The 22,465-nt window shown below is 49.1% G+C and overlaps 1 protein-coding gene across 1 annotated transcript in view; it reads right to left on the reverse strand.

Annotated features, from left to right (window-relative positions):
- Positions 1 to 16,336, reverse strand: part of LOC147684185 (cytochrome P450 2J5-like) — a 315,668-nt gene extending 299,332 nt beyond the window's left edge. Inside the window, exon 1 of the mRNA XM_086944598.1 lies at positions 16,064 to 16,336. Within this exon, the coding sequence (XP_086800724.1) occupies positions 16,064 to 16,240 (177 nt within the window). The 5' untranslated portion in view covers positions 16,241 to 16,336. The remainder of the gene's footprint in view (positions 1 to 16,063) is intronic.
- Between the last annotated feature and the right edge of the window lie 6,129 nt (positions 16,337 to 22,465).

Genomic DNA, 22,465 nt, shown 5'->3' on the forward strand with positions numbered 1-22,465 from the left:
ACTCCCCTGTGGCGGTTCACATTGATCTCTGTAAGGCGCGCCAGCCGTTCCGGTGGCGGATGTCTACGTGGCACCTGCAGCGACCGGATTACTTCCAGCATCTGCGCAGTGCGATTGCCCGCTATTGGCAGGACAACCTTATGGTGGGGATGGACGCGGTGACGGTATGGGAGGCTATGAAGCCCGCCTTGAGGAGTGTTGATATAGCCTGGTGCGCTTCTGCTCGCCGGACTCGACAAGAGAGTATTGTTACCGCAGCGGTGCAGGTGGAGGTGCTGGAGGCGCGACACAGGGAGGCGGTTGATGATGTGACACTGCGGTTGCTTCTACAGGCGCAACAGTCTTACTCCTCGGTCTTGTTAGATGAGGCTCGTCAGGCGTGGTTGGCTACGCGTAGCAGGGTGTACCAGTGGGGTGACAAGTCTTGCACCATGCTCCACAGGCTTTGTCAGCAAACTTTACAACCAATCACTTTGCCAGGGCTTGTTGACAACGCGGGGGTGGCAATAACGGACCCCATGATCCTAGCGGCGAGCTTTGCACGCTATTATGAGCGTCAGTACGCCTCTCGGGAGAGTATTTCCTCCGATGGCATCGAGGAATACCTCGCAGCGGTCCACCCGCATGCAGTCTCCGACGACGTGCGTGACGCTTTGGATCTCCCCCTGACGGCGGAGGAATTGGGCGACGCACTGGGCCAACTAAATGTAGGTAAGGCACCGGGGCCGAGCGGGTTCCCCAGCGAATTCTATCGGAAATTTCACCTGCAGCTCGGGCCACATTACAGGCGGGCGTTAGAACTGGCGCGGGAGCGTGGCAGCCTCCCCCCGGACTGGCGTCATGCCGAAATTGTGGTCTTCCAAAAGCCGGGCAGACCTCCTGAACGCCATGAGTCATACCGCCCTATATCCCTCATTAATTTTGAAGCCAAGCTCCTGGCCAAAGTGCTCGCGAACCGCTTGCTTCCGCATATCTCGGCCCTGGTCCACCCGGATCAGGCGGGCTTCATGCCGCACCGGGCGACGCGACACAACATACGGCGGGCACAGGCCGCGATAGACGCGATCGGAACAACCGGGGATCAGGCGGCACTATTGCTGGCAGACATTGATAGTGCTTTTGATTCGGTCAGCTGGACCTATCTCTTTGCCCTTTTGCCGCTACTGAATCTGGGTCCTGTTTTCGTCTCTTATGTAAAATTGCTCTATACGGATGTCACCGCCTCGGTGCGTGTTTCCGGGGCGATCTCCACGCGGTTTCCTGTGTCCAGGGGCACTCGTCAGGGGTGTCCCCTTTCCCCGTACCTCTTCGCGCTGGCTATGGAGCCTATGGCCGCCCGGGTGCGCCAAGACGCGCTTTATCGGGGCTTTGTGTGGGGGACTGTCCACTCGGACCGCATAGCCTTGTATGCGGATGACGTGCTTTTCTTTATGACCGATCTACATCGTACGGGCCCTCGCATTCTTGAGATAATGCAGGAGTTTGGTCAGGCGTCGGGGCTCTATCTTAATCCACGCAAGTCAACCCTGTGGGTGTTGGGGAGTGACCTGTCCGTGGGCTGCGTCCCTTCAGGTGGCGGTCGATGGCGTGAAATACTTGGGCGTTTTCCTCTCTGCCTCGGCCACGGTGGCGTGGGATCGGAACATTCAGCCAGTGTGGGACAGGGTCCAGATGGACGTCAAGACCTGGACGCGTATGCCCCTTAATATCTATGGCCGGTCGGCCATTTGCAAAATGGTGGCCCTGCCTCGGCTCCTCTACCAACTGCAGAATCATCCACATAAAATCGACCCGCAATGGTTCCGTAGTGTCAACTCGGTGCTGGGCAGGTTTCTGTGGGCCGGGGGTGCCTCTAGGGTGGCGCTCCGCACATGCTTTCTCTCTACATACTGTGGCGGCTTGGCGTCCGCGGATCTATTTTCTTACTACCAGGCCTCCCACCTCCTAGTACTCAACGAGTGGTGGTATGGGGACCGTAGTGATCCGGCCTATGCTCTGGAACGTTCGTTGATGGGTGGTGCCACACTCCACACATTGCTGTACTCGGCCAGACGGAGGAGGAAGTTGCCGAAGGTCACTCAGGTGGTCTTTGCAGTCTGGCGGCAGGCTGTGCACCGTGTGGGGTGGTGGGGCAGGTTGACGGCAGAGACGCCGTTGTGGCATAATGGCTTGCTTCCGGCGCTGGCTTCCCTGTCCGGGTTTGGCGGCTGGGACGCGATCGGGATTTCGTCTCTTGGTCAAGTTCTCACTGGAACTACGCTTAAGTCCTTTCATGACCTTAGCTCTGAATTTAATATGCCTAAGTCCCAATTCTTTCGGTACCTCCAGTTCCGCCATGCCCTCGGTCCTAGCCTGGTGGGCTTAGAGCAACTCCCCGACTTTAGTCCCATCGAGGCAAAACTGTTCATGGGCGACCTGGGCAACAAGAAGGTCTCTCAGATTTACCGCTCCTTGGTTACACACTGCTCCCCTTCTCTCTCGACCTTGAAGGCCTCCTGGGAGAATGATGTTGGCCCCTTGGATGATGATGATTGGCGTGAGGCCCTTGAATCCCCCCGTGGAGCTGCTATAGCAGTCCGTCTTAGATTCATCCAATTCAAATACCTTCACAGGGCATATTATACTAGAGAACGACTGTGGCGAGCGGGCCTTATAGCCGCTCCGGAGTGTCTGAGGTGCGGTACTGAAAGGGGGACGCTTTTCCATACAGTGTGGTCCTGTAGGAGACTGACCAGATTCTGGGCGGGGGTTTGGGACTGCCTGTCGGAAGTGTTGGGGTGGGACCTTCCCCGTACCCCTAGACTGGGTCTCCTTCATGTCCTGGAAAACGTTGGGGGTAACATCTACAAACGACATTTGCTGCTGTTGGGACTGGTGGTGGCCAAGCGAGATCTGGCCCAGGCCTGGAAGAGTGAACGTGCCCCCCCGCTTAGTGCATGGAAGGCGGGATTGGACTTTCTCATGGGCCTGGAACTACCTGTTTTTGAAGCCACGGGGTGCCCCCGGAAACATTACAAAATCTGGAAACGGTGGGCGGACTACAGGGGCCTGGCCCTTGATCCCCCGGCTGATATCGATGATGTACTGCCCCCTGATGTGGATCCCGTACCTTAGGCTGTTGGCCGACACCGCTTTTGCTTTCCATCTTATGTAGCTGAACAGTGATCACGTGCACTGGGTTAGGGTGGGATAAGGGGTGGGTAGTTGGAGGGGGTAGTGGAGGGCGTTTTTGGGGTTGGGTGGGATGGGGGGGGCTTGGGGACTGTTTTTCTAAAACTCTGGGTTCACTGCCATGCTTTTTATGTGTCTGTTATTGACAGTCTCCTCCTGACTGTGGAGGGCTGTACCGAATCCTGCTTGAACTCTCAATAAATACGGTTTTGAAAAAAAAAAAACACTTCAGAGTGTCTTAAAAAAAGGTTTTTTAATTGAAAAATTGATGTTATCAATATGGATGGTCATTATCTTTTATGTTTGGATGGCGAGGCAGCAAGTGCACCACCTAGCGGGTTCCAGACGTAGCGCACCTGGCCTGCACTCCAGAGGCCAGTGCAATTCATAATGGATTAGGCTCAGCAACTCTGACGGTGGCTCCCCCACTGGCGTAACGAAAACTGAAGGGGCCTCCCTGCACGAAACGTAGAGGGGCCCCCTCCGGGCTCAAACATGAGCTCTCTGGCCAGAGTGCAGTGCCGAGGGGGCCCCTTGGAGCTTGGGGCCCCCCTTACTGCGGGGGCCTGTGTTACGCCCCTGGGCTCCCCTGGCTGGTTTTGGCAGAGCACCGGGTTGCCACAGTGCAGTTTGGGAACTACTGCCCCATGAGAGGGGGTCCTTGGGTTCAAATTAGGCTCGTAGAGGAGGGACACGTAGCCCCCTCTCCTTTGAAAAAAATAGTCACACTTCTCCCTTTTAGTTGCTTCTGAGTATGCACAGGCTCAAAATCACCTACAAGCTCCGCTCGCTTGGACCCACCCCTTCCAGTTAGTAGTATGCAACGGTATTCACACCAATTTCAAGGCTGATGGACAGTGTATTTTCTTTACAATTGCACCTTGAGAACGATCTGAAATCTGTGATGGAGGTGAATGCATCGTTGATTTATTGGAGCGCAGTCTCTTATGTAGTAACTGTCCAGGATGAGTGGGTTCTTTTTTGTCATCACCTGGTCTGAGAGCAGAATCCATAGTTCTCCCTTTTAATTGCTGCTGCGTATGCAGAGGTGCCAAATAACCTATAGGCTTTGCCTGTTTGGCCCCGCCCCTTTCACATTAGTAGAATGCACCGGTGTTTCCACCATTTTCCAGGCTGATGGACAGTGTGTTCTTTAACGATCTGAAATCCTTGATGGAGGTGACTGCATTGTTGATTTATTGGCCCACAATCTCTTCTGTAGTGAATGGTCAAGATGTAAGGTGTAGTATATGGTCAAGATGTAAGGAGTAGTAAACAACAGTGCTGGCTCAAGGTGGGTTGACTACATGCCCTGGCAACATACAGTGCACAGTGGGGGGTTGACTGCCTGTTGGGGGGTTTGCTGCAGGCAAAACCCAGCGTGCAGGGCCAAAGGCCATGCTGGGGGGGAGTTGGCGTTACGTATGGTAATAAAATATTACTTTAAATTAAAAAGCCCTAGAAATTCAATGAAAAAAACAAAGGTTAAAGTAACATAACAGTTAGGTGTGGCAAAAAGAACATTTAAAAAAAAAAACATTAGAAATTCACTAAAAAAAATAAAGGTTAAAGTAACATTATACTTAGTTGAATATATGAGTTCGAACATGAACATTTTGAACAAAAAAAAAACAAAGAAATTCACCAGTTATAGTAGCAGAACTAATTATAACTTGCGTTCTGCCATGCACTGCTAATGACCTCACATATTACATCACTTATGACATGTTATATGGTATAATTTATGACACAACATTTTTGTAGACCGTATTTTTGACACAACATTCATGTCATTTGATATTGTGATTGTCAATTTTCCGCTGAATACCCAGCACTAAGCACGAAAGGCCAGAAGTCATTTCATTCATCACATTTTTTCCATGAGGGACTTCTAAAGTTCCTGTCTTCTCTCCATTCTTCTTTGAGTTTCTTTGTCTTTTTTTCTATTCTCCTCTCCATCCTGCTTTTTTCCATTTTCTTTCCATTTATCTACTTCCTTCTTTTTGTCATATTGTCATCATCCATCCTTTTTTATCCATCCTTGTGTGTCTCCATCCTCTTTTTATTTTTTCCTTCTTTAATCACTTAATCTATTCTCCATCTAGTTTTCCCTTTTCTCTTTCTGCCCCTTCATCTTTTTATTCTTCTCTCATCTGATCATTCACACTTCATCCATTTCCTATTCATCCTCCCCTAAACCTTCTCTAAATCCATCTACACTTTTACCTTTTCATTAATTCCTACAACCCTATGTAGCGTCACTTCAACACCCGGCTCCCCACCTGCTGTCCTTAACAAATTTGCATTGGAGGAACAGGCTGCTCCCTCAGCATTTTGAGTGTGGAAGAGGCCTCAGGAGCGCCATTGCGCTGCCAAATGCCCTGATAAGCCGTACCTCAAGGCAGCATCCCACCAGTGTTGTCTCCCCTCCCAGCAGTTTTCTCCTTGAGAGTAGTCTGAGATGCTGGCAATCTCTCCATCCCCCTGCTGCTCCTCCTCCAAAGAGTGACTCAGTGGGATTTCTTGGAAGGTATATGCTCCCCAAACGAAGATCGCCGCCTTTAAACAGTTTCCTATGGAAGTAATCCCAATGCAAGATGGAGACCCTGCATTTTTATGTCAATTCCTGTTTGTTCACTATAAAGGGAAAGCATTGTCTTTTCCTTGTGTTGCTACGATTTGAGTAGTTCTATCATCGTTTTCCACGCTACTAATGTTCTCTTGGGGTTGTTCTGGATTTTATCATTGTGTCTCCTGACCTTCAGCCTTCTGTCCTTCAGGTTTTCTTTGGCTCCTCAGCTTCCACTCTGTGACTCCTCACAGTGAACCTTAATTCCAGCTGGATATGCATCTTTTCCTTAGGTGCTACCTACGGTCGGCAGCAATATTACTACTGGAAAGGGTCGTCCCTACCTCTGGCAGTCTAAGTCTTTGAAGACCTCGATGTCCAGACCTAGTAGCAGCCTGAAACCCTGTTAGGCATCAATCCTGTGACACCCTCCCACCTTCACTCCATCACTTTCTTTTGTGCTCTTTTGTCACATTTGTTCCTACACCCCACAGGTGCATTAACTGTTATCTTAGTTATGAGCTTCTGTTTGGAGGCCAGTGTCTCTGCTCAAAGTAGGAGTAGCTGTAAACAATGAAAATGCAACTTAAAAGGGGGGGGGGGGCAAGGAGATGGATATATGTCCAGTGGCTCATGCTCCCTACCTAAAAGTAGATTAGTCACTAAGGAGAGACACCGTTCCTGAGATAAGAATTGGGGAAAGAGTCATTTTAGAGAAATGGATAAGAATCGGAGAGATTTTTACATGATGGCCTCACACACTCCGAAGGATGTCATGCTTCATTATGGGGCGGTGCTCCTCATCAGGCCGGTGCTGCAATGCCCTACGGGTCCCCCGAAGGGCCACTTTGTCGGAGATCTTTTTTGTGATCTAACCGTATGGTGTGTGCAGTGTTATGTGAGAGGTGACAATTAAAAATGACTTTAGGGTATCTAAGGTAAACTAATTTTAATGAGGGGGATACCTCTCTCATAGTTTAAAAAAAAACAAAAGGTTGTTTGCCGCTCGAGGGTATAACCCTCAGTAGCTAGACAAGTGCAGTGTTTGTTTAAAAAGAGAATGGGGTCGACATGTTTCGTTCTATAACAGGTCAAAACAGCGTCACACATGTGTAAAGATCTTTACACATGTGTGACTCTGTTGACCTGCTGAACTTGGCTCCATAGGACCACAGCATGGGTCCTCCAAGTGCCACTACTGGGCACAGTAAGGCCACTGCATAACCCTTCTTCCCATTACCTTAATCACTCCCCTATGGTCCTGAAGAAGCGCAAAGGATCTCCTCCTGAGACCTCACTATAGTGTGAAACATGTCGACCCAATTATCTTTTTAAACAAACACTGCACTTGTCTAGCTACTGAGGGTCATAACTACTCTCAAGCAGCACACACCATTTTTCTTTTTTTAAACTATGACAGAGGGATCCCCCTCATTCAAATGAGACTTTCTTAGATACCCTCTAGTATGTTTTAATTGTCACCTCTCACATAACACTGCACACTGACCGCACACACCATACAGCTAGATCACAAAAAAGATCTCTGACAAAGTGACCATTCGGGTGACACATAGGGCATATCTGTGCCGGCCCAACGAGGAGCACCGCCCTGTGATGAAGCATGACATCCTTCGGGATGTGTGAGGGCATCAAGTAAAAGTCTCTCCGACTCTTATCCATTTCTCTAAAACAACTGTTTTCCCAATTCTTATTTTAGGAATAGTGACTCTCCTTAGTGACTTAACAATGTAAATGATTCATGTTATGCAACACAATCCAGTGACACTCACTCTCGCTCAAGCTGCCAAAGTAGAAGGTTCAAGTGGAATCATATACTAAGTTTATATGGTAACATTAACGCATAATAGCAATTTTCAACAAGGATTAAGTGGGATGTCAAAGAGAGAAAAGGAGGCTTACACCTAGGGATTTTGATAATGCAATCCTATCTATACAAATAAATCAAGATATATACATTTTACAACAATCTCAGTGCAAAAAGTGTCCCCAGTGAATATATGAAGAACCAAACGAACAATTAGGTGAATACTGGTGACTGTATTTACAAGGTTTCTGTGCAATTATTGTCTTTAAGGAAAGCGACCGTTCTAAATATGTACAAGAGATGTATGCAGACACTTTATACAATCATAAGTGCTGTTTGCAAGGCTCGTTTTCCTTTTTTAGCGTCAACGGCGTTTCGACCCTGGAGTGAATGGAGGGTGTCATCCGGACCAATGATAAGGGGACATCTAGGGGATAAGATAAAAATACGTGAGAATTGGACCTATATGAATGACCCAGTGTTAGACCTGTCAGCCCTAGGGTGGTCTTTCCCTATTTTTTCGCCCTTGCCTCATTTTTTTCCTCCTTCTTTTTGTTGACCGTAGGTCTCCGAGCACCTTTGCCAATGCTAAGGTGCTCTCTTCCCCCAATATGGCTGCCACTGACCCCTGCTACTGCTGCTTGGTCTTTTTAGACACACTCTAGTAGCCAGGAGCTGGCTGGAACCCCTAAACAATGTTTCGACACCAGCCTGCCTTCCTGCCCGTAGCTAGAGTGAGGAAGCTCCTGGAACCTTCCGGAATAGGGGAGTGGTCACCAACTGCCATCTTAGAGAGTGGTCACATGACCTGGGACTATAAAAGAAAAGGGAGCAAAACTTTCCATCAGTTTGGGCATCACTGACCTGGAGAAACCAACAAGCGCCAAGAAGAAACCCACTTGCGCTAACCAGGACTACCGGGGTATCAACCAGGTACTGGACTGTGCTGCACCGGTGCCCCCCTGCCTTCACCTGGGCCCCTGCGCTATCCTGCCTAACTCCCCCTGACTGAACTGCCTGAAGTGCTGTCCTGCCTGACCTGATTTGACTATCCCGCGCTAGCTCCCTGAGCTGACTAAACTGCCTGTGGCTCAAGCGCTGTAGCCCCCATGAGAAGCGCCAGAGACTGCCAGAACTGTGGTGTTCTTCAGAGCGCTGTGATCCCCCCAAGCGCTGTCTCTGCCAAGCGTTGGTTCTACGTGTGCCCCAGCGCCGAGGCCTGACGCGCTGTTCCCCTGAGCTCTGTTTTGGCCCTGCCCGCGCTGTGCCTAGAAGCGCCAACGCCCCAGAGGGCCCCCTGCTGAGGCGCTAGTAAAAACTCACCGCCGCGGCCCGGAGTTGTTCGCGCCCTCCTGTGGCGCCTGAGGAAGCCGATCCCTGTGTTTGCGGCTCTAGCGCCGTCAACTGCCTGTGGCTCAAGCGCTGTAGCCCCCATGAGAAGCGCCAGAGACTGCCAGAACTGTGGTGTTCTTCAGAGCGCTGTGATCCCCCCAAGCGCTGTCTCTGCCAAGCGTTGGTTCTACGTGTGCCCCAGCGCCGAGGCCTGACGCGCTGTGCCCCTGAGCTCTGTTTTGGCCCTGCCCGCGCTGTGCCTAGAAGCGTCAACGCCCCTGAGGGCCCCCTGCTGAGGCGCTAGTAAAAACTCACCGCCGCAGCCCGGAGTTGTTCGCGCCCTCCTGTGGCGCCTGAGGAAGCCGATCCCTGTGTCCGCGGCTCTAGCGCCGTCAACTTTGCCCCTGCGGTGGCCCACGGTGTCAGGAGAGGACCGCCGGAATCCTTGACATGCCACGCTAGGCCCGACTAGGCCTGGAAGCCTTTGCCACCATCACGTGATGGGGGCCGACGGCCGCGTCGCGGGCCACGCCCCACCGCGCATTGATTGGCCGAGCCCCCAGCAAGCGAGCCTCGGATTGGCTCTGGGGCTCGGTGCCCGCCATTGGCCCAGGAGATCGTGCCCCTAGCCGGCCGCGCTGCCATTGGCGGCCGGCTCCGCACCCCCATGGAGCGGCGACCCTATTGGTCCTAGGCCCGGGAAGCCTCTGGAGGCCTGGGACCCCCTCGGATAAGAGCGCCGTGGACTCCTCGACGAGGGAGACCCCCCCTTGCCGGTAACGCTGGGAAGGCCTGGACCGGTCTTTCCCCCCCACCCACCGGAGGGCTCTAGTAAGAGCACAAACTCTCCCCCGGCAGCCGGAAACCATCGCAAGGGGCCAAGTAGGCCCGAAGACTGCAGGTAAAGCCCCGGGAGGACAGTGGAGGACCCAAGAAGACGCGGGGCCTCCCAGGAGCGCGAAGGAGTCCCCGAAACTGCCCTTCCCCTCGGGGGGAACTGTTTCTGGGCCCCGTTGGCCCTAATTAGCCACAGGAAAGTCTTGAACTGGGCCCAGACATTAGTTAGGCCTTCAGTGACTGATAGTGGTTAAAGTTAACCCCTGACTAGGGGAAGGCGACTGATAACTACCCTCAAATCTTGGTTAGTGAACTGTTTTTCTGGTTTTAGAGGAAGGGTGTTTAAGCCTGCTTGCCCAAGTTTTACTTATGCCTGATGGAGCGTTGCAGGAAATATTGACGGGGGAGAATTGCATAAAAGTTACCTCAGGAGATGTTTACCCTCGATTAATGAAATGCTCCTTCATTCTGGACTAATGAGATGTTGCCAGGTCTTTAATGAAATGATTATCCCTGAGGGAATGTTTAGACCTGCTTAGTGAAATGTTCTTTTCCAATCTAATGATATGTTTATTCTCACCTGAGAAAATGTTTATCCTTGCCTAAGGAAATGCTGACTAAATGCTTTACATGAGGAGACGTTATTCCTGCTAAACGAAATTTACTTGAATGTCTCTTTAATGAATTCCTTGCAGGTGCTGGGTTCATAAAATGTTTAGGGTGATATACTACAGTGAATACTGAATTGCTCCCCTGATAAAATGCTTTGAGGAGTTAATGCATTGAGTAATTGAATACTCTGCATTTTATTCTAGATAAAAGCTATTTGATTTCTAATCAAACTCACTGGTGTTGTCTCAGTCTTTGCGTGCATTCATTGTCTCAGTAGATGCGTGTGCTGTGTAATCACTTAACACCTAAGCTTTCGGGTGCCTACCTGCTCGAGCCAGGCTACCCCCGGGGAACTGGTGACCCCAGTTCCTACACCCAGTAACTGGAATGGACAGCTCATGAAGGTGGGGCGGTAGTTACCTGCTATAAACAGTGATGGTGCAGAGTGATGTGTAAACCATGTGCTGTAGGTGAAGTAAAAGTACTCACAGTGAACCCAGCCGGGTTCTGGACAATGAGTAAGGGGAAGAAAACAAGAGATGAGGATTAATTAAAACGGTTCCAAGGTGTCGGCAAATGGTTCCAGTAATCACTAACAGAGTAACTTACCACTGATACGAGTGAGTAGCCAAGCAATGTGCTATCCGATGGGTCGCCTAAGGATGGAGCGCAATGCTTTCCCAGGTATGGAATGAATCCAGAAGGCTTGATAAGGCCGTGAATAGGACGCTGGTTGCTGGGGGTTAATACTTGTTGGGGGAGACCGCAGATAAGAGTCTACCAGTAGCCATGTTACTAGAGGCAAGGGGAGGTCACAGGACTAATGGCTTATCTCATAAACTCGCATCGATGGCCTAGGAGCAGTCCGAGTGAATCTGTCTGCTCCGGCAAGAATCACCGCGTTAGTCGGCGTTCTCATGGTGGAACCGTATTTACAGTGAAACGTGCGCACATAATAAATGCGGATTTCATAATATGTTTTAAAGTACCTTAAATTGTGCCCCTTGCCTCCGCACGCCGTGCAGCTATGTTTTCATCCCCCAGGTCACATTAGTGCTCCTCCCCCACACATACTTTGCATGTACTTCGTCATACGCATAGTTATGACCCCTAATAGCTCACACCATCGGCAATCACACACCGCCCCCCGCTCCCATCGATCTTTCATAGATCAGGAGTTTCCCTGCGCACGTTTCACTGTAAATATGGTTCCTCCATGAGAACGCCGACTAACTCGTGTGTGTGAGGATCTTGAAGGTTATTCTGCTTTCGATGGAGATACAGTGGAGGTTGCAGAGGTGTTTGATGATGTGGTTGTTAAAAGGGATGTCAGGGATTAGTTTGATTCCGACATAGAGGTTGTTGCCGTAGTCCAGCATGCTAGTGATGAGGGCGTGCAGTACCTCAACGGTGGAGCTGTGCTGGGGGAGAGCAGTCACACCAACCAGGTCAGTCAGATAATCTGGGTGGTCCTTATAACGTCCATATACTTTAAGAGCATAATTTTGCATTCTGGGAATTCCTCGCAATAAATATTAGCATATTTTGGAGATGCTGACACATATGCATCTATATTCGCGCCTCACTTTGCAAACCCATGCTCCTTCCTTTTCTGCTCCCTTTCCTGCACGTCATCCCAGTCTCTGCTGTACTCACGGTCTGCAGCATGTCTCCCTTCTAGCATCCCAGTGGTTTACATGTCTCTAGCAAACATCACCAAATGATTCGATCCGCCAAGAAATCAGCATTCAAGGATCGTCTCGACAACAACACTCACAACAGCAAGGAACTCTTCAATATCGTCAAAGAATTCACCAACTCCACCGCAGCATCCAACGACATCACTCCCTCCCAAGACCTCTGCGATGCACTATCCTCCTTCTTCTACAACAAAATTGCCGACATCCACAACAGCTTCGAGAATTCTCCCAACCCGCCCCACCCCTTCAGATCCTACTCCTCCAACTAACAACCTCAGCGCCTGGAACCCAATCTCCACTGAAGACACCATTCGCCTCATGAACTCAATCCACTCTGGCTCGCCTTCTGACCCCTGTCCCCACCACATCTTCAACAAAGCTGACTCCATCATCGCACCCCAACTCCGCGATGTCATCAACTGCTCGTTCAACTCTGCCACCTTTCCAGAAAGCTGGAAACACGCCGAACTCAGCGCCCTCCTGAAGAAACCCACAGCAGACCCCTCAGAACTGAAAAACTACCGACCCATACCCCTCCTCCCTTTCCCTGCCAAAGTCATCGAGAAAGCCTCAACAGCCAGCTCGCCACCTTCCTTGAATCTAACAACTCCCTTGATCCATCTCAATCTGGATTTCGAGCCAAACACAGCACCGAAACCGCCCTCATTGCAGCGACCGACGGCATCCGAACACTACTGGACAACGGAGAAACAGTGGCCCTCATTCTACTCGACCTCTCCGCCGCTTTCGACACAGTCTGCCACAGCACCCTTATACAACGCCTCAGCAACATCGGCATACAAGGAAAAGCCTTGGACTGGATCATCTCATTCCTCGCCGGGAGAACTCAAAGAGTCCGACTTCCCCCATTCTACTCAGAGGCCACCGAAGTCATCTGCGGCGTACCTCAAGGATCCTCACTCAGTCCCACCATCTTCAACGTCTACATGAGTCCTCTCGCTTCCATCGCGCGTCAACACAACCTCAACATCATCTCTTACGCCGACGACACCCAGCTAATCTTCTCCCTCACCAAAGACCCCAACACCGCCAAAACCAATCTTCACGAAGGCATGAAAGAAGTTGCCGAATGGATGAAACAAAGCCGTCTAAAACTCAACTCATACAAAACAGAGGTGCTCATCCTAGGATCTTCCCCCTCAGCCTGGGACGACTCTTGGTGGCCTTCCGCTCTGGCCACAGCACCCACACCCACAGACAATGCACGTAACCTTAGCTTCATCCTAGACTCCTCTCTCTCGATGACCAGACAAGTCAACGCCGTCTCGTCCTCCTGCTTCAACGTACTTCGCATTCTCAAAAAGATCTTCCGCTAGATCCCCCTCGAGACAAGAAAAACTGTCACCCACGCACTGGTCACGAGTCGGCTGGATTATGGTAACACACTTTACGCCGGAATCACAACAAAATTACAGAAAAAACTCCAGCGCATCCAAAACGCGTCAGCGAGACTCATATTAGACATCCCGCGCCAAGATCACATCACCGGACATCTAAAAGACCTCCACTGGCTTCCCGTCAACAAAAGAATTACTTTCCGCCTTCTCACCCACGCTCACAAGGCCCTCTACAATCTAGGACCCGAATGCCTCAACACTCGACTGTCCTTCTACAAACCCACCCGCCAATTAAGATCGTCCAATCAAGCCCTCGCCGCAGTCCCGCGCATCCGGAACTCCACCATGGGTGGCAGATCCTTCTCCTTCCTGGCTGCCAAGACCTGGAACTCACTCCCCACCCACCTCCGCCTTACTCAGAACTACATCTCCTTCAGAAAAGAACTGAAAACCTGGCTATTCGACAAATAATATACCCCTTCCCCTAGCGCCTTGAGACCCTCTGGGTGAGTAGTGCGCTATACAAATGCCCGAACTTGAACTTGAACTAGCCGCCTGTCCTTATGGTCTTCTTATATTTATCTTTTGACCCTTGCAGGTCAAGCGCCTTTGTCTCTTTTGGGGTTACTTCTTACTGTCCCTTCTCAACCTTTTCTCCATAGAGTTGAACAGTCACCTCTGCTTCTCCTTCTTTGGAATAACTGTAAAGCTGAGGTGGTCGGACCTCCTATCTTCTGGCCTCTGCAGCTCCCAGCTTCACAAATGTGAAGGGGTTCTTGGGGGACCCCTTCCCCTTTCAGAATGCATGCAAAGACGTTTTTTCAGAGCAGGCTGTGGTCCCAGGGACTTTTCTCTGTAGGTCATCCCTCGCCATGTCACGTGACTGCTGTCCTGTAGCCACACCATGCTTACCAGCCTCTGCACTGCCTGCCCTTTGCAGCTCCTCGTCGGGATATACCGAGGTCAAGGCACTCACTGTCTGTGTAAAATGGATCTCACATCTGATAACTACGATTGTCCCTGTGTGGCTCTTCAGTGGAAAAGGGCTCCTGCATCATACTTTTCCTGAGGTGGGCTGCCCTCTGCTTCCTTCTGTCAACCTTTCCTCCCTCCGCCAGCCTCTTTGCTCCCTTCAGTTGGCAGCCTACACCCACTGCCCTGGGAGGTGGTGCACTCATTGTCTCTGCTCCTGGAGCATCTCTTTTGCATCCCCACCGTTCTTCGCAGGTGTGGCCGCCTCTGGTCTGACAATTGAACCTCACCCGAGGCCCTGCACTGACTCTCCCTTCACCTTTTGTGTTTTCGCAACTCCTTCATCCCATATGTCTCCTTTTGCCCCTGTGGTCTTCCTGCTTCCCCTCTGCCACCTATTTGTAATTTGTAATTTGTAACTGGGATTTGTATCGCGCCAACTCACCGACAGGTCTCAAAGCGCTACTGACCAAGTACAGCAACAAGAAACAAGATGAGAGTATAGAAGTGTCTAAAGCTAGTAACCGACTACTGAAATGTAAATGCGTCTTTGAAGAGTAAAGTCTTCAGGGACTTCCTAAAGTGGAGAAGGTTTCGTCATCTGGAGCGAAGGAAGCCCTTCAACATTGCGCATGTGCCTGCATCCTCCCCTTATAGGAGGCCCTGTGACCAACCAGCCCCCTAAGTGACCTCGTCACTCGTTGTAGCCTTGCAGTTGTATCCCTCTATGCTACAACGGCCTCTCAGGCTAGCGTCAGCTATGACTGCCAAGGGCTTCTCTGTTGGCAACAGGCTGATGACCTGCCTGAGCCGGTGGCGCTGCAGCCCCGCCCCCTTCTCCGGAAGAGGTCCAACTTCTGCCCTCAGCACTCAAGGCTTCAATTCTTCGATCTCTCCATCGAAAGGACCAAAACAAGTATTTGTTCACCACAGAACAGCACTCAATGTGCGCTTCGAATTCAAGGGCACCAGAAGGCAATATTGTTGTGGACGTTGCAACGCAGGGGTCACCTGCCGATCACCCGCCTTTTCAATGTACTTTTTATCAAAATCTCTAAGCCTAACTTATAGAAAAGTAAAAAAAAAATGTACTGTACAATAACGAAGTGAGGTATCCTGCTCCATGTGGCATGCAGCCCAGAAGTGCATTTTTTCCACTTCTGATAGGCAGGTGGCTGCTTTTAGCCCTCAGGAGTGTCTCCTGGCTTCACAAACATTTCTCCTGAACTCTTGACACCATGGCAACCGATAATACACACACAGGCTGGACTGGCACAAGGATTTTTGCAGCATCGGCAAAGGGACTTCTTGCCATAATTCTGATTTCCCAACCAATCCCCATTTGGGTGAAGCAGGAGGTTGTGTCTGCCTCAGATGGTTATTCATGCAGTAATTCCACAAAAAGTGGGTTCTTAAATGCATACGTTTTCCAAAGCAAAATCGTGTGGAATGTGTTCAATGCACATTCCTAAGTTTGTGGACCTTGGAAGAGATGAAAATACAGTGTTTATCCTTTAGACACAATTTTGAGGGGCACAAGCCCAAATGGTGAGGTTATGCTACTCCCAGCTGAAACTGCACCCTGCGGTATGAGTGTTTTCTAGGTGTGGTATTAATCCAAATGATAGAAGGCAGCTGTGAATAAGCCCCTGTGCCTGGCCCTATATTCACCCCGTTTCCCACATACCTGCATGAGAGTCTCATGGTGCAGACTAAAGTTCAGCGCCCACATGCTTCCAACGACAGGGAGTGGAGTGGGTCCTGGTGGAAGCTTCCTCGCCGCCCACTGTAGATTTAGAAACTGGCCCAGGAGCAGGGCCACAGCCAGGGCGACTAGCGCCCACGTGACCTCCATCGCGTCCATCCTGTTAGGAGCTTTATCCGGCGCTGAACCCGCAAACTCTTCACCCGGACCGCCTCAGCCAGGTGTAGCACTCTTCCTTCGTTGTCTCCTACTGTCAAACAGTCACAGTGCCGACTGTGTAAACAAGGACTGGAGACGACTGGGAGAGGCACCAGTTTGCACAGCCCTGCCACGAGGTTGTGTCAAATGCTGCATTCAACCTCAGAGCTATGGAGTTTGCCTCTGCGTGCACAAGTATTATATTATGATTGACTCCTTGAGGTCCAGGCATTATAAGTGAAAAGAAAAACGTCAAGCAACAGCACAATCTCTGTCAGGGTGAACCACAAAAGTCACAAATTAAACCTGTGTGTGCCACTGGGTGGCATGGCACAAAAGCAGTCAGGCTTAATTTAGCAGCAATGAGTGACGTATTGATGTGGCACAGAAACAGCAGTACAGTGAAAACACAACACGAGGAAAATACCACACTAGTTTAGAAAAATAGAGTAAATTGTAATACATTATTTGACGCCAAAACAACAAAAATCCAAATGGTAGAACTGAAGTTATGATTTAAAAAATCTTTAGTAAAAAACAGCACCTACAAGATCCAAGTTATAGAAGTGGATTGGGTCTGGTTGGTGCTTACCTTCGCACTTAAGAGAAAGTTTGAAGAACATGTTCGAAGAAGGTAAAATTCAGCATGGCAAGGCTGCAGGTCATGTCCGAGGACGGAGAATCGTCCTTGGGGAGCCACTGGATAAAGATTTCTACTTTCAAACATAGGCTTTTTTTTGTAATCAAAAAACTTAATCTGGACAAAACTGGTGGCTGTAGCTCATGAGAGTTCAGAGAGGTCGGATACCCCTTCGTTGACAGACTGCTGAGAGGATTTGCTGCTGTGGAGAAGAACGTAGAGGAGCTACTGTGAAGTCAGGCTGGCCACCAATGCACCTTGGGCGGATAGGCGAGGATGTTGGTCCCAGTCTTCCCTCGATTCTCGGAGCAGCTTTTAGCAAAAAAATCCCAAGTTTCAGATTTTGTCTATCTGAGCACCTTAAGAACCACCACCAAGGGTCCAGGACTGGAGGGGCACCACTTGAGGGGGGCGGGGTTAAAACACACTCATGCTCGGTCCAGGTGACAGTTCAAGATTGATGCAGTCTTTTTAAGTCACTAAGGCTCTGAACAAGAGGCCAGCAAACTAGCCCCCTGAGTCACTCTGGTAGTCCTGGGTGCAGGTGATGAAGTAGGGCTCAAGCAGCAGGGCAGGCCTCTGGGTGTTCAAGGCAGGTCCCAGGCAGCAAAGCTTTGATCCCAGGTGAGTAAAGCAGTCTTGTTGAGTACACAGCAGGCCACACCAGCAGCCAGTCCTCTGAGAGTCTTTCTGCAGGCCCAGAAAGTGATCTGAAGAGTGGGTCTGATGGTTCTACTTTTATCCAAACAATCATATACAACAGTAGCCACTTTTACTAGGGTGAATCTATTGGTACGTCCTATTAATTAAAGAAAACCATCTTATTTGTTAAAAGGACTCTCATCCATTGGATTTTACTCTGTGGCATGCTTCATCATCGAGTCCCCCCCACAGATTCCAGTATTGTATCTGTCGGGCTCTACCTCTTTTGTCCGAGGGAGCTCTTGAGTGGTAATTTTTATGGCCTATAGTTGGGGGATCTACACTTAAAATTGCCTAAGAGTGCCCTCAATTAAACTATTGTTATTTTATTCTCAGACCCCCCCTGACAAGATAAAAATGTAGCAACTATTTAACCGGCCACCTGATAAACAGTGAATTTCCTCTACTATTTGTCTTGCAGCCTTGAAAACAGCCAAAAGAGGTCAACATTTGCCCGGTTGCTGGGTAAATAGTAGAGATTCTGTACTGCTCAAGATAATACATGGAATGCTTGAATTAATCTGAGCCACTGGCAATCGTTCAGGCCGCCTCTCAATCCATTGCTTTTGTGCCCACTACCCCCCCCCCATTTTGACCCAGCCATATGAAAATCAGTCTTGACCGTGCTTCCCAAGGGAACAGACCAGCCTGAACTGCCAGGCTAGGCCTTCCTGAAACTGGAAACAAGCATCCTGGGACCAGTTTTGGGGTATCAACCCCATCAGTCAGGCTAGTTTGAATCCTGTGGCACAGTGAGCCTGGGGCCCACATCTGGGCATACCTGGCACACTGAGGGCGGCCAATGCAAAAACAACAAGGTGATAGATGGAGTGCTTGAATTAATCTCAGCCACATGAATCACTTGAGGCCTCATCCTAATCCATTGGTTTTTGCCTACCATACCACCCCACTCTGGACCCAGCCATATGCAAATCGGTTTTGACCCAGTTGATCCCAAACTGCCAGGTAAGGTCCTACCTGGACCAGAAACAAGCATTCAGGCATGAGTTCCAGGTTACCACCCCTCACCAGCCATGCTAGCTTAAATCCAGTGGCACAGTGAGCCGAGGATCCACATCTGGGCATACCACGCTTACTCAGGGCGAAGATGCAAAAACAACAAGGTGATGAATTTGTATTCTGAATAGTGTAAAAGACTCACCCCAGTACATTGATCTGGGCCTAAATCCATCCTTCTGACTTGCATATGGCTGGGTACAAACTGGAATGGCATGGTGAGTTAAAAAAACCCGATGGATTAAGGCCCAGATGACTGTCCTGGGGGTGACTGTGATTGACATTGTTCAGCATTCCATCCATCATTCTTTTTGCACTGATTGTGTCACTGGCCACCCTCTGGAGCGCTGGCTTGCAAACTGCTGCTCCTATATCAAATGGAAGGATCAATACCCCTTGGACTCCTGTGATCCTCGAAAAGAAAAAAGTGTAAGAACATACACCATATTACTAATGGAGTACTATATAGTGACATAAACATATGAAGACTATACCTGGAATTATGTGAATTTAAGCAGTGTTTAGGAACATAGCGGCACATGCTGGTTCATGGCACTTTGTCGTAGAATTCAAGATCAGACACCTCTCACTCGGGTTCGTAGGCAGGTAGGAGGGACTCAGAAAGCAGCAGAAGCTCTTGGAATAAGAGCGTAAGAAAAAGTCAGAAACTTTTAAGTCAGAGCCCAGCACAAGTTAATTACAATTCTGGGTATGTGAGGGAAGCAGTCACTGATTCACTCAAATATATACACACTACTATACAAGCATCAACAAGGAATAGAAATCCCAAGCACAAAGTACACACAGGCACATGCATCAAAGCTTTTTGCAATGACAAACGGTGCAATTAGCAAAAATCATCAGTTTGTGATTGCAAAATTCGCTTTTGTGATGCATTGAACAACTTGCCACTCGCAATTTAAGAAATCACATTCTTTTTGTGATTTTTTAAATTGCGATTGCATTTAAGGAATCCCAACTATTCTTATTTTTCATACTTTTTGTCCTTCTTGAGTTTATGTGCCCATTGGTCCTGTTCGTTGGGGTCCTGGTCCTTATAGTTTGGTTTCTTCTGGGCTTAGTTCTCATGGACCTGACCTTCTTGTTGAATTGCGCTTGTTATCATACCTTGCCTTTTAGTCATCCTGGCCCTTCTTGGTTTCCCCAGTCTTTGACCCTCGAGTTCTGTTCCTTTCTGGTTCTCTTGGCTATGGTCACTTTGTCCTGGCCCTTTTCTCTCTGAAACTCATAGTCTTGGCACCACAGTTCCTTGTCCATCTGGCATCTTGTGTCCTGGCCCTCTTAGCCTTTGTCTTTCTGGTTGGGTTCTCTGGGTCCTCCTGATATTTAATTGTCCTTTTAGTCCTAGTGACACTGCAGCCATTGATCTTGCCCTCTTGATCCAGGTTCTCCTTCTTCGGGTCCTCCTGAGCCTGGTAAGTTTGGTCCTGGTTTTCCTTGCCGCCACTGCCTAGTCCAATTGCTCTGACCCACTTGGTAATCCGGGCCTCGATTCTCTATGTCTTAATCGTCTTGGCCCTCCTAGCCCTGGCATGGTCATGATCCTTTTAGTTCACCTAGCCATCCTTACTCTGTTCTTCTGGGTGTCCTTGGTACTGTTACCCTTGGCCTTCCTAGTCCCTGTCCTGTTTAACCTGGTTTTCTGGTACTAGTGGCCAATGCCCTCCAGGTCCTGATCTTTGTAGTCCTCTTCTATTTGAACCTGATCCTCCTGGCCCTAGTCGTCCTGCTCCTTGGTCCCATAGTGCTGCAGCTAGCCATAGAATTCACTGACCCTGTACTACCTGGTCTATCTAGTCATCATTCCTATGTACTCCTGCCCCTAGGGCCCCATGTCTGTAGGTTTTTTCTATCTCAAGCTGACAATTCGCAGAATCGGGTCGTTTGCGACTGGAAAAAAGCCTTTGCCTACATACCAACACCCTTTTTGCAATTCGATAACCTATGACCAAATTGCAAAATGGTTTAGCGATTTGGCATTAGGAAGGGTCAAATTACGGGCGTTCCTTCCTAATAGGGACTCGGAGTGCTATTTACAAATGTTTTGCAACCGAAATGCAGTCGAAAAACATTCACATTTTACCACCTACTTCAAGTAAGTTGTAACCCATTCGCAAACAGGAAGGTATTCCCATTTGTGAATGCATGCGAAAACGTTTTTTTCAGAGCAGGCAGTGGTCCCATGAACCACTACCTACTTTTAAAAAATTCAACTGAAATGTTTCATTTTTCTTTTCAAAACTTCTCATTTTCCTTTAAGGAAAACAGGCTGAATTAAAACAAAAAAAAATTGTTTTTTTTTCAAAAGGAAACACAGACATGGTGGTCTGCTGCCCCCTCTGTAGTTTTAGCGATTGAATGCAAATTGCGACCTAATTTATGAATCCTAGTCCATGTTGACCTGGTCTTAGTTATGGTGCTTTTTTGTTTGGTCCTCATGGATCAGATCTACTGATGCTGGTCCCACTGACCTTGGTTTCCCGAGCCATCCCAGTCCTCAGGGCCTCCTGTCTCATCCTAGTCTTACTAGTCCTCCAGGTCTCCTGGTGAGCCTGTTCCATCTTGTTCTTTTCAATATGACCCTGGTCCCCTCTATCATGGTTCTTCAGGGCTGGTCTTCCTCCTCACACTGGCAGTAATCGTCCTAATTCTACTGTTGCTGCTGGTCACCTTGGTTCATGTAGTTCTTGTCAAGATGGCCAAGGATCCCCAAGAGTCTAACCCTCGTAGATCTTCTGATCCTTGTCCCACTGGGCCTAATCTTTCTTGTCCTTTATATCTCCTTGGTCATTATAATCTAGAGTCTCCAGGTATAGCTAGCTCAGGTACTTTCTGGTTGTGGTGTTCCTGGTACTGGTCCATTTGCTTCTGGTCCCTTGGTCCTTCTTGATCTGATCTCTGTGGTCCTGACCCTCCTGTCTCTGGTTCCAGTCTCTGGTCCTTCTTTCCATTGGTCTCCTAGTACTGGTCCTCTTTGGTCTGTCTACCTGGGTTTACTATTTGTGGTCCTGTCATCCCCTTTCTTCTGGTCCTGCTTAGTACTCTCACGCCTCCTCCTCATCATTATGGTCCAGGGCCTTCTTTTCCTTCTACCCCTAATGCTTCTGTTCCTTTGGGCCCCTGTCCACTGGGTCCAGATCCTTTGTTCCATATTATCCTGGCCCTCATCCTTCTCACTCCCGTCATGGTACCCCTAGTCCTGCTTTTCCTTCTCCTCTTTCTAAGCATCTATTTGTCTCTGACCAACAGGCAGTGGACCACAAACTGATGCCACACTCACAACTGTCATCTCTCAAAAATGTTAGGTGAAAGGATTTAGATTTAGCAATGTGTGCACTTCCTGTAGAGACCCCCTGACAGAAAAGTGCAAGCCTAAGTTAGGTAAAACAGGTAAACAAAGCAATCAGAGGTGCACCACTTCTACAATATCAATTCTAATTCCAAATATGTCAACAGAGTTCCGAAAGTAGTTGTAAATCTTCTCTTTATAGTTGCATCATCAGTATGTATCAGAAAGCAGCCAACATGTTTCGTCTACATAGATGTGGACTCCTTCAGAGCACAAAGAATATTTAAGAGATATCAGTTGTCATCTAAAAGTAAGATTGCTAGGTCCGTTTGTCTATAGTCATTGAGAATATAATGTGAATTCAACCATGCAGGGGAGGAGACAAGATTGCGGATTGACGCTGTCAAGTGAGTAGCGGTGCACAGCGGAGCTCCCGAGGCTGAGCGACCAAAATCGAATGGGCAAATGAAAAATGATTTAATTGAACTGCATAAAAGGAATAGATAGCAAAGGAAAT

Source organism: Lissotriton vulgaris, chromosome 11, assembly GCF_964263255.1.
Source record: "Lissotriton vulgaris chromosome 11, aLisVul1.2, whole genome shotgun sequence".
In the NCBI taxonomy this organism is placed as follows: Eukaryota; Metazoa; Chordata; class Amphibia; order Caudata; family Salamandridae; genus Lissotriton; species Lissotriton vulgaris.